This window comes from Penicillium subrubescens (assembly GCF_028828155.1).
Source record: "Penicillium subrubescens strain IBT 31985 chromosome Unknown utg000004l_segment0_segment0, whole genome shotgun sequence".
Lineage (NCBI taxonomy): Eukaryota > Fungi > Ascomycota > Eurotiomycetes > Eurotiales > Aspergillaceae > Penicillium > Penicillium subrubescens.
Genome location: NW_026643154.1, coordinates 2083637 through 2095229, shown reverse-complemented (window position 1 = coordinate 2095229; position 11593 = coordinate 2083637). Strand labels below are relative to the sequence as shown.

The following is an 11593-nucleotide window of genomic DNA, read 5'->3' as shown; positions in this document are numbered from 1 at the left end:
TACAATAACAGGGTGATAGCGAGTTCCGCCTCGCGCTTTTCCACTACCAAGGACCCCTTTCTCACGATAGATCTATACCGTCACAACCAAGAGCTTTGGGGCTCCTTTACTCGTCATCCTCTTCCTCCTGGACCAAGTAGCGGGGCTTGATGTCCTTCCATTGACGCTGTAATTGGAGAACCGTTAGCAAAGAAGACCGCTTCGGGCCGCGGGACGTTGACCGTCGGAACGGCTAGGGACAATGTTGGGGCTGATAGGGTATATTGGGTCGGGAGAACATACGCCGGCGTTCCAGGTGTCCCAGATCTTGTTGGAGGCGGTGTCGAAGGAGCTGTATCGCAATTGTTTAGTGAGACCCGGTGGTATGACATGGAAGGGGAGATTCGAATGTAACGCACAGCTCGAAAGCAAAGGCACCGGCGAAGATGGTGGTCAGGAAGACAGCATTCCTGCGGATGATGCTCCTAAATAGGTCGAAAGAGTCCACGGTTAGAGTCCAGTCGAGCAATTGCGACCTTTAGGTCGGGGGTGGGAAGACGTGCTGGTAGATAGCGTTGGAGATCTGTGAATGCGCCCGGAGTTAGCTAGGAGTCTCGCAATTGCCAGAATGCGGCTTGCATAGCAGCATCGGGAGAAGAAGAACATACGCCGGCCATTGTGACGGAGGTGAGGTGGTTGACACGACGGGGAGAGTTGGGAGTCGAGGATCGAGGCTGGAGACGAGGATTGGAAGTGGAAGTTGGAAGTTCGCGAGGACGAAAAGCACGGGAATTCCCGGCTCCCTGATTGGCCCGCGGTCCTCCGGCTGGTTTCCCCATTTGCTATTTGCTGTGAATCACCACAAACTATTTTGGCTGGACTGCACTTCTCATTGATATTTGACCTTGGACTTCACTCTTTACGGCCTCGTGCCCGGTCGGCTCGCAACTTGATGCTTTTTAAGAAATAAAAATTACTTCGCTCAACATCCACCACATTCACCATGTCCTCCAACGTTTCCTCCGCCGGTATCACTACCGACACCACGACAGGCGAGCGCTACATCCCTTCTTCAGTACGAGCAGACGGCTCAAAGCGTCGAGAAATTCGAGTTCGTCCCGGCTACAAGCCCCCAGAGGATGTCGAGCTCTACAGGAACCGCGCAGCCGCTGCATGGAAAACCCGAGGAAAAGGTGGGGTGCCCGGTGCGGAAGCCATGAGCAGCGAAGAGGACAAGGCAGCCCAGGCCGCTAGTACATCCGCCAGCAACAAGAACGCCAAGCGGAGAGAGGCCAGACGCAAGGCAAAGGAGAACGAGGGCCCCGAGCCTGCTACTGAGAAGAAGGGAGCCGACTCCGACAACTGGCGCGTGCCAGCCCCAAAGAAGGAGGAGCCGCCAGTCGAAGATCCCGTCGATATCGAAGCCGAGAAGGAGAAGAAGGCTCGCAACCTCAAGAAGAAGCTGCGGCAGGCGCGAGACCTGCGCGATAAGAAGAATGAAGGCGAAATGCTTCTACCCGAGCAGCTGGAGAAGCTTATCAAAATCCCGGAGCTGATCCGTCAATTGGATGCCCTCGGTTTCGACTCCAACGGCGATAAGAAGGAAAACGCCAGCCCAGAGAAGGCCTGATGTATTCGCCATCTACAACATGCATCACCCACCTCTCGCAATAGACGGCGATAATTGCTATGTGCAATACTACTTGAATGAACCTCCATCAGGATCGGCGGTGCCATCCCATATCTCACCAGCATCGAGGCTGTCGACGCTCCCGAGCCCCGAAGATATCCATGATATGATCAGCTGCCCACTTTCGACCAATCTTTGCTCCGCATTCGTGGGTTGAATTGTCATCGTTTCCACCAATCTGCGAGGCAACGCCTCCACGCATATCCCACGTGCTTGTCTTCGAGGCAAGCAGCTGCTAGTTGACTCTCAAGTCTATTTCTGCAGTTACAGAGATATAGTCTAAGGAATTTTTTGATTACATGGTCTCCCTTTCTATGTCTTCGGGTAATCGCGCCTTGGAACAGCCAAGGTTCGGTATCTGGTATTTGCCAGCCACGTCTGGTGTTATACATTTAGCATCTAGATTTTAATGCGACTATGGTACAATAATCTGCCTGACTGTCTAATGTACAATGTAACCTTATCCAACAATCATCAATCCTGCTGGGCGGGGGAAGGGTAACATGAAAGAAAAGAGGGGTGAGAGGAAGAAGGATCAAGGTGATGCTGATGAAGTTGCGATGGGGTAGACCCTGCTGTATATCATTCAAACATCCGACTCAAATAGTCGCACCGGAGCTGTAGGAATACCACCCTTCAAATCCCAATCCTGGTAATTAAACTCCTTCCACGGACACCAATCCCCCGGTCCAGCTTGAAGCTCATGCCGACCAACACCATGCGTAGCCGCAAGAATACCCTGTCTCACACAATCACCCACCCCAACACCGTTAAAAGAATTCCCAGCCAGAACAAGCCGGCCATGATAATCCTTCTTAGCCGCAAACGACAGCCGATACATATTCGTCAAATGACCCGGTTTATACTTCGGGATCGCATTTTCTTGCAATCGGGTCCGCACGAGCGTCGGGTCATCGGTGATACCGATATGTCTTTCTAGCATGGTTCGCGCCATGCGCACGGCGGTCTTGTGATCTGGATAATCTTCTTTCTTCCATCCGTCCCAGTAGTGGCCGCCGAACATGATGGTGATCTTGGTTCCCGGGGCAGAGTCTTGCGAGACGGTTGGATAGGGAGCCACGGGGCTTTCGCCGATGCTGGATGCTGAGGCGAAGATCACGCCTAGACCGCACTCGGGGTTTTGTTCGTAGGGTATAGAGCGTGGGATCAAGTATCCGAAGCCATCGACGGGGAGAAGGTTGGGATTTTTGTAGTAGAGGTTGACGACCATCACGGTTGTTGCGTCACAGTGTAATTGTAGTCTTGCGAGAGTGTTTGTTACGGGTTTAGAACTGCTTTTTACATCCAGAGCGAGCCTCATTTCTCTGCTCTCTGGATCAAAGACTTCTTCGAGTGAGGTTCGAAGTTGAGGATCTAGAATGTTGGACAACGCAGGTGCAGAGACTGCAGAAATAACGTGATCGAAGGATTGAACGCCCTTTGTCCCGGTATAGATCTAGCGTGTGTAAGCTCCATGGTCAAACATGGTACCGACTGGGGTAAGCGGAGTAAATACCTTTATCTGATCCCCAGGATTGTCTGGTGGGTTCATGGACGTGATATTTGCGTTGAGTTGGAGGTTGACCTTTTTAGATGCCCTCAACGACTCAACCAAGCCTTCAACAAGCTGCTGCGTTCCACGCTTAAAGGTAAACGTGCTAGCCTTCCTGACCACCCTGAAGATATCTTCTGTGCGATTCACAGATTCAGGTGTCTTGGTAATTGCATCCACAGCCAAAAAGTCATCCATCGACCTCGTCTTCTTGCTCATCATCGATTTCATAATCAGATTGTACAAGATGCCGCCGTCTTCCAGATTGCGTATGCCCCCCAATATCGCCTGGGCACTCATTTGGTCAATGTCACCGGCATATATACCGTGCATCACTGCTGACACCAAATTATCCGCGACTTTGTGGTTGAAGCGCCGAGAGATAAACTGGGCAATGGACTCGTCTTGGCCCCATAGCTCTGGTGGCCGCGAGGGTTTGGTGTGCTCGAGGAGGATACCAGGTACCAATCCTTCAAACAACGGCTCATTCATGACAGCCTTGAAGATATTTTGCACATTTTGGGTGAACGAGAGACTGGGATCTGGCGTGGGCAGGCGGACTAGGTGATCCGGATAGTAGATGTACCGATTTAGCGCAGCAGGGCTTCGCTTGGAGGTTGTGATCAATTCATCGAAGAGTCCTAGATTTGAAACCTAGATTAACAAAGGGAATAAGTCAGCGATTTCAATTGCTGTGGAAGGGGAGTGATTCGGGGCTCGTTCACCAAGTAAAGCAGTGGCAGCGATGCTGGCATTGCACTCCTCAGAGTGCGAGGACCATATTCAAATACCACTTCTCCACCCTCCACTGGGATAGTCTCAGAGTTCAGCCAGCCACCTAGACAAGCTGACTTCTCGTATAGTGTGATCCTAGAGCACTGGGGGTCTTGAGCTAGCTGCCAAGCAGCCGTCAGGCCCGTGATACCAGCACCTATCACGGCGGCATTGTAAGCGCGTTGTTGGCCGCGAATCGCGGAAACTAGTGGCCTTTGCCTGGATCGGAGTCCATTAGAGGCGCACAGTAGCCGCATCTCAATGGCAGAGAGTTGGGGTCATTGGGATGTTTGGGGAATGCGGCGATCTCGATGGTCTCCGGATGGAAGTCCCCGCGGCCGAGGCCGACTTACTTAAGCTACGCCTGGCTGCAGACATCTTACAAGTCATACGATCTACCCAGAAATTGAACAGAAATAAGTCATCTGAAAATGTTGTGCGAAGCAAGAGTTATTACGCTGTCGCTTTCTTTCTTTCATCTCGGGGAATATCTATGTACAGGCAAAAAAAAAGGACCCATCTTCTCGGTCCATCAAGCAAATGCATCATGAACGCCCACCCTAGTCACCATTCATCATCACGGATCAGATTGTGTACAGGACTGCTCCATCGAGGAGCACTCTCTCTTTTGCGTCCAATAATATCATGTTTCATTTTCGACACCCGTCAAACAAGGCGTAGTCACGCGGTAAGCTCCTGGCTTTGGGAGGCCTCGCCTGCCTCGGGCTTGACCAATTCCTCCGGCGCGTTCTCGTCTTCAACGAACTTGCGTTCGCTTGTTGGTCCAGACGCTGTCCAAACCTTGTCACCGAAGTTACCGCGCTGACCCTCGGCGTGCTTGTATGTGCAGCGAGGGTTCATGCAGGGGTTAAACTTGCAAGCAACCTGGACGTGGGTAAACTTGCAACCTTCGGTCTTGCAGTCGGCACCATTGCGGCACATCGGCATATCAGGGTGCTTGAAGTGACAGTGTGGGTTAGTGCAGTTAGGGAAGAATCTGCACATCTCTTCGGCTTGGTGGGCGGACTTGACGGCGGGAGATGGGTGGCGACCAGTGCATTTGCGGTTCTTGCAAGCGGCACCGTATGAGCAGACATCTGATACATCGATAGATGTGCCCTCGGGAGCAACGGGAGATTGGTGAGCGAAGGGGCAGTCTTTGCGAGTGCAACGGAGGTTGAATCGGCAGATATTGTTAGGGTTGCTTTCATCCTGCTCGCCGTCCATTCCAGTATCCATGTCGACATCGGCATTTTCTGCGCCCTTGCTTCGTTGTTGTTGGTGTCCTCCACGTCCTTGGAAACGTCCACCGCGTCGGCCTTGGGGCTCGACACGGTCGAAAAGTGAGCGGCCTTGTTGACCACCATTCTGAAAGGCGGGGTTGACGGCGGGAGGAACGAAACCAGGCATAAGTTGAGACATCATGCGTGCCTGCTCTTCCAGCATGGACATGATTTGCATCTGATTCTCGGGGCTCATTTGCATCATGCCACTACCCATGTTGCCCTGCATTCCCATTCCCATTCCCATTCCACCCATGTTTCGACCTCCACGGCCACCTCGGTTTCCCTTCATTTGGTTCTGACCGTGGCCTCCAATGCGCCCGTTTCCTTGGTGTCCGCGAACGCGGTGAAGTGCGCCTTCGCCTGGTCGGTCCAGACTACGGTTGATCTGGTTCAACATTCGTCCTCGGCCAGCTTGTCGGCCGTTGCGCATAGCCTTGGGGCCAGTGGGGCTGTGAAGAAGCGGGTCAGTACATGACATTAGCTTAGATAAAGCATGCAAACTCACATAGATTCGCCTGCATCGCCCATCTCTGCATCCATCCCGTTTCCTTGTGGGGTAAAATCTTGAGCGTTGGCAGATAGCACGTGCTGGGGAGCGGCGTCGTTTGTCGCGGGTACACCGTTGATTTGTTGATCAAGGATCTCAACTTGACCAAAGAGCCATCTGGAGAACTCAAGGGCCTGTGTATCACCCTCATCTAGTCCAAGGAAGTCGTTCGAAAGCTCAGTTGCCAGTTGCTCCTGTGTCTTGCCGTTGACAAGCATCAAGACGATGTATTCGATGAGAGCGGACTCCTGGCCGTCGTCGGTGCTCCAACCCATCTCCACCAATTTTGGTCGAACAGCGTTAGCGACCGCGGTCGCAAGTTGCGAGTCTTGTGTGATTGTCGGAAGCATTTTGAGGGATGGTCAAGAGTGGCGAGAGAATTAAGTGACGGAATTTGAGATCTGGAGATAGCCGGTCCTCTTGCGCCACCGGAACAAAAGCGCTTTTGAGATCGGTTGGTTGTGAAAGGTTGGGTATCCGGGAAAAAAAGTGTCAATGTTAAGGAGGTTAGAAATATGTTTGATCTACCTAAGGTCTGATCAGACAGCAGTTCAAAGCAAGGCAGGTGAAGGCAACGCGATAACGGTGAGCTTCCTGTCGGCGGTGGAAAATGCGACAAGATTAGTCATGTGACTCATTATCATGCAAACATATCAAACCCTTTACGTCCCGAAAGGGCTTAGTGTGTATCGAAAAGGCTTAGTATGTATTGTGAACTAAATAATGCATAATTGCCTGGGGCCTCTCATATTCTCCTCAGGCAGGCTCAATTATTCTCTTCGTTAAAACATGAGCACTAAACAAGAGATTGTGAGCAAACTGACCAGACTGAAAGCTTGTGAAAATCATCGCCTCCAGATAGCTTACATGCATAATTCGGATATCTTGGCTAATACCAGACTAGCATCATTGAGCATAAGGCTACAAGTCTTTCAAATGTCTTTCTCAGGTTTACCCACAGAGATCTACCTGATAATTGGGACATTCCTGGGGCGGCGAAGTGCCATCAACTCGGTATGCCAAGCCAATAGAAGACTTGACCACATCCTCAATCAAAATCTATGTCGAGATGATGTTCGACATGGTCACCACCGTGCGCTGTTCTACGCTGCTGAGACAGGAAACATGGGTACAGCTCGACTGTCTATCTAAAATGGATGTCCTATCACGGTGAAATATTCCGACGGGTTTGACTCCATTACATTTGGCTTCCAAGAACGGTCACGAGTCAGTGGTAAAACTCTTGTCTGAGACAGCTGGACCAGTCAATGCGGATACAAGAGACAGTACCGGTCGATCTTCACTACACTTTGCAGCAGAAAATGGCCATGATGAGGCGGTGAATTTGCTACTAGCGACTGGATATGTGGACGTGAACGCAAGAGACCGATGGGGCCGAACTCCGTTCGAATTGGCTGCAAGACGATCGCATGAAGCGGTGGTAAAGCTATTGCTTGATCGCGGACATGTGGATATCAAAAAAGCCGACCTTCAAGGTAAAGCCCCAGTATATTGGGCCTCATTTAAAGGACATGCGACAGTGGTGAAGATGTTACTAGAGACTGGTCCGGTGGACTTTAAGAAAAAGACATCTGGTGGACGGACGCCAATAATTGCAGCCGCGGCTGAAGGACACACGACAATTTTGAAGATGTTGTTAGAGACTGGTCAGCTGGAACCGGATGCAAAAGACCACAAGGGTTTAACGCCCTTATTGTGGGCCACAATACAAGGACATGCGGCGGTGGTGGAGGTTTTAGTAGAGACTTGCCAGGTGGATGTCAATGGGAAAGTCTGCAGGGATCGGACGCCGCTATATTTAGCCACTTAATACGGACATACGGCAGTGGTGCAGGTTTTATTAGAGACTGGTCAGGTGGACATAAATGCAAAGAATCGGAGTGGATGGACGCCAATATCTGTGGCCTTATGTGGAAAACCTGCGACAGAGGTAAAGATGTTGTTGGAGACTGGTCAGGTGGAAGTAGATACAAAAGACATCAGTGGTTGGACGCCCCTACATTGGGCCTCATTGGTCGGAAATACGGCGGTGGTGAATGCTCTATTAGAGACTGGTCAGGTGGACATCAATGCGCAAGACCATGGGGGTAAGACGCCGTTGCATTGTGCCGCTGAGCGTGGGCATCATGAAGTTATTGCGTTATTCTTGGAGACCGAACAGCTGGATGTGGACGCCGGGAGCGACAAGGGTTGGAGTCCAATACGCACTGCTCTTCAAAAGGGTAATTCCAAGGTGGTCAGATTGTTACTGGAGACTGGGGATATAGATTTGGGAAGAGACCAATCGCGTCGGATAAAGAAGATGTTGAAGAAGCTCAATTTGAGCTCCCGAAGTGAAGCAGAGAGTTATCCCTGCGAGTGAGAGGTATGGCCTCGGGGGAAAGGAAATCTGGATTTTCTTATAGCTGAAGTCAAGATTTCTTGTGGCCTGTACGAAGATAGGTTGACGTGGTATTTGGCACATAGCTTGATATTGCTCAATATGATAGCTTTGACTTTGACTTTGATTTTTAAGTGTCTATTCGTAACTCTTCGTGTCAGTTACTTCACTCTCTTCTCTAGTATTCTATATTAAAAGGCCTTGGCCGCAGACATTGATAGATGTGCCCTCGGGAGCAACGGGAGACTGAACACATACAGACCCTGCATTAAATACTCAATGATAACCCAAATCTAACCCTAGTCTTCACAAAATCTAGACCATACCATAGTCAACCTCATCCTCATCCCCATCCTCGTCCTCATCCATAAAATGAATCCAGAAAACAAAAAATCCAAATGCAATCCATTGGGTATTGGGTATTAATTGCTGGAACCTCTAACCACATTTAAAACCCAAAACAACCTGAACACACCAAAAACAACATTCCCACGAAAACAACCAAGGCCCGAGACCCTCCACTCCAGTCCACTCCAGTCCAACCCAGGCCAGGACAGGTCCATAGAAAGAAAACACGAACAATGCAAGCAAACAAGCAAGCACAAAAAGGACTTGCAAGCATGCATGGATGTAGAAACAGAAGACGATATTACGAAAGAATAAACAACAGCCACAGCACAGAACAGAGCAGGGCAGGGATATAAGATAGGGACCTGGCGAGGAAGGATGGCGAAGGATAGAGGGAAGGGGAATTGTAACTCGAGGCCGAGGGTGAAAATAGCAGATCATCGTTGTTCGATCACTTCATTTCCATCAGCGGTACACTGTCCCGAGTTTAGCTGGTGTATGAGTGGGGGGAGGTATGCATGTGCATATGGGGGTGCTGGTACTGCGTACTGCTGATAAAACAATGAAGAAAGGTGATGACCACCAAACCCGCAAGAGCAGGGAAAAAAGAATAAACAGACATCACGGCATGCCAGTAAATACGGGAGTCGAAAGTGGATTCGTCATAATGCGCCAGGACGGAGAGAAAAGAACAAGCAAAAGGGAAAGAGACCAAAGACCAAAGAAAAAGACAAGCCGACCAAAAAGCAAAAGTCCTAGAGAATTTTTTTCTCTAGGGCTACTTAAGTAGGCTTGTCACATCCAATCCGTCCCAACAAGGCCTTCCGATCACTCTGGTCAAAGGGTACACGGCCCCGACCTCTAGCACGCACCGAAGCCGAACCATTTGACCGCCGGCGGTCGAGGCCAGGAGCGTTTTCATTAACGACAATGGGGGCAGTGGTAGCGCCCTCCTTGGCGGCCAGCCGCACGGTGCCGTTTGTAGCGGGGGTATCATCGGTTTCGACCTCGTCTTCTTCATCGCTGCGGGTATCCTCGGCGGCGCCGCTGCACACGACGCGGTAGGCGACGCGGACGATCATGCTGAACCAGACGATGGAGAGAAGTTGGATGGAGAGTAGGAAGGAGAGGAAAATCCACTTGATGGTGCGGTTCATGCAAATGGGGTTCTCTAGGCCGCGGAAGGGTCCGAACATGTATGCGAAGGCGTCGGGGTAGCCGTTTGTGCTGATCATCTTTGCGGAGCTGCCTGAGTAACAGCCGTAGGCCATTTGTTGCGGGACGTTCTTGTAGATTGACCACCACAGCATGTTATACAAGACGTGGCGGGTGACGACCCAGGTTGCCATGAAGATGCCGAAGGCGACGTTGCAGGCGTTCTGGAACTTGAGATATTTGAGAACCTTCGCTGACTATTGCGAGTGTTAGTAAAGGTAGAGGCTTTCTTTAACGGGTCCGAAGATCAAACGTACGGGAAGCAGAACGTCGACAATATCCATCAGGCAGAGTACCACGTTGGACACATTGTAGAAGCCGTAGATGTATGCCGAGCCGAGCAGCGTGCTGGTGATAACGTGGTGCGACAACATCTGATAGTGATCCTTGCGCTTCTCCTCCACATGAATGACGAAGATCTGCTGCAGCAAGAAAGCCAATTCCACCAAGATATACCACTTCATGAGACCACCGAGCGGACGCGCCGGCCACTCATTCCAAATGGCGCCGAAATCGAACCAATAATAGGAATTCTTCCAGAGATACTGCAAAAAGACGAAATCAAGAGAATGTCAGCCCTCCATACAACATATTTCTCCAACGGGACATATTCCAACCAAGCACATACCAAACCAATGGACCAAATGAACCCATAGTACAGAACCTGCCAACCCTGCTCGGCCAATCGAAGCGCCGCCTTACGCTTCAATCCCAACGAGCGTCCCATAGGCTGAATCACCAATTCAATCACAATGGCGCGAATCGCGGTCAGCGCTAGAGTGGCGCTAGCGACAAAGTACACATCGTTCCAACCCTGGACATATGTGTTGGAGGCGGGGTCGTGATAGGAGAGCTCGAAGAAAGGCTGGGTATACGGGCGCAGCGATGGGTAGAGGTTATGAAGAGCCAGCAACATAGCCAAGATGGTCAAGGAGATACCTATACCGAGACAATGCCGGGGAGTGGCCAGGAGTTAGCGGGACAAGAACGGACTTTGGTCATGCAGAATACCGAGGCTAAGCAATCTCAAGACAAGAGTGGAAATAAATCAACAAAGACAAAAAAAAAGAATAGACAGCTCAGCGAACGCAAGTCCTGCTTGCGACGCAAAGAGTTTCTTGTTTTCATCTCGAGTGTGCCGCCATTTCACGTCGCGGAGGGCAATCTGGAATGGTGTTGGTGTTCAATGCATACCGATTTGGTTGGTGACCACCCACTCCCGGAACGTGGTCTCCTTGGCTGGCCGCGGGCCACTGGGGCTAGAAACATAGACATTGAGCTCCGAGGCCGGCGGAGGCGGCGCGATGGTCTCTTTGGCCATGAAGAAGAGAGACCGAGGGGTCGCAACGGGTGAGAAGGAGGGGGGAGGGAGGAGGTGGAGGAGGAGGAGAAGTAGCTCTGTGTGTCGCGAAAGGGTTGATTTGCGGCCGGGGAAAGGAAATTGAGCGAGGGCTGTTGGTTCCCGGCACTAATTAAGCTGGGAGGAGAGCGGGATGGGGGTAACGATGGGTACAATGGGGGTCTGGAAGAAAGTCTGGAAGCCTCATAGGCGGAACCGCCGCGCGGTCAAAGCGAGGAGAGGGAAAAAAAAAAAAAAAAGGATTTGGCAAGTGCCAAGATGCAAGATGCTTCTTTTTTAGATCGAGGTCTTGCAAATTGAACCTATGTTTTTTTTCGAGGATTACCAGAATCCAGTAGTGTAGCGAGGGACGGAGGAAGAGGAGGAGGAGAATAAGTGAGGAGCAATTGAGGGGAGAGAGAGGGGGAAAACGGTGAGAAGCTCGTTTCAAGACACTCCTCA

General features: G+C 51.0%; 6 protein-coding genes across 6 annotated transcripts; 2 read left to right on the top strand and 4 right to left on the bottom strand.

Moving 5' to 3' along the window:
• Positions 1-106: 106 nt before the first annotated feature.
• N7473_005859 (cytochrome b-c1 complex subunit 9) lies at positions 107-656 on the bottom strand (the record flags this gene model as incomplete). The annotated part of the gene is made up of 5 exons (XM_057151799.1): positions 107-166; positions 283-331; positions 399-464; positions 543-562; positions 648-656. 5 exons carry the CDS (start codon positions 654-656, stop codon positions 107-109), a joined length of 204 nt encoding a protein of 67 aa, XP_057009604.1.
• Positions 657-982: 326 nt separating this feature from the next.
• N7473_005858 (putative RNA binding protein Pym) lies at positions 983-1609 on the top strand (the record flags this gene model as incomplete). Its single annotated transcript, XM_057151798.1, has 1 exon — positions 983-1609. One exon carries the CDS (start codon positions 983-985, stop codon positions 1607-1609), a length of 627 nt encoding a protein of 208 aa, XP_057009603.1.
• A 646-nt stretch (positions 1610-2255) lies between these two features.
• On the bottom strand, positions 2256-4252 carry hem14 (oxygen-dependent protoporphyrinogen oxidase; the record flags this gene model as incomplete). The annotated part of the gene is made up of 3 exons (XM_057151797.1): positions 2256-3125; positions 3186-3875; positions 3947-4252. 3 exons carry the CDS (start codon positions 4250-4252, stop codon positions 2256-2258), a joined length of 1866 nt encoding a protein of 621 aa, XP_057009602.1.
• A 424-nt stretch (positions 4253-4676) lies between these two features.
• Positions 4677-6178, bottom strand: N7473_005856 (mRNA-binding protein NAB2; the record flags this gene model as incomplete). The annotated part of the gene is made up of 2 exons (XM_057151796.1): positions 4677-5730; positions 5787-6178. The coding sequence occupies 2 exons, from the start codon at positions 6176-6178 to the stop codon at positions 4677-4679; spliced, it is 1446 nt and encodes a 481-aa protein (XP_057009601.1).
• A 1607-nt stretch (positions 6179-7785) lies between these two features.
• On the top strand, positions 7786-8211 carry N7473_005855 (ankyrin repeat domain-containing protein; the record flags this gene model as incomplete). The annotated part of the gene is made up of 1 exon (XM_057151795.1): positions 7786-8211. One exon carries the CDS (start codon positions 7786-7788, stop codon positions 8209-8211), a length of 426 nt encoding a protein of 141 aa, XP_057009600.1.
• Positions 8212-9359: 1148 nt separating this feature from the next.
• Positions 9360-11113, bottom strand: N7473_005854 (uncharacterized protein; the record flags this gene model as incomplete). Its single annotated transcript, XM_057151794.1, has 4 exons — positions 9360-9989; positions 10050-10337; positions 10421-10731; positions 10987-11113. The coding sequence occupies 4 exons, from the start codon at positions 11111-11113 to the stop codon at positions 9360-9362; spliced, it is 1356 nt and encodes a 451-aa protein (XP_057009599.1).
• Positions 11114-11593: the final 480 nt, after the last annotated feature.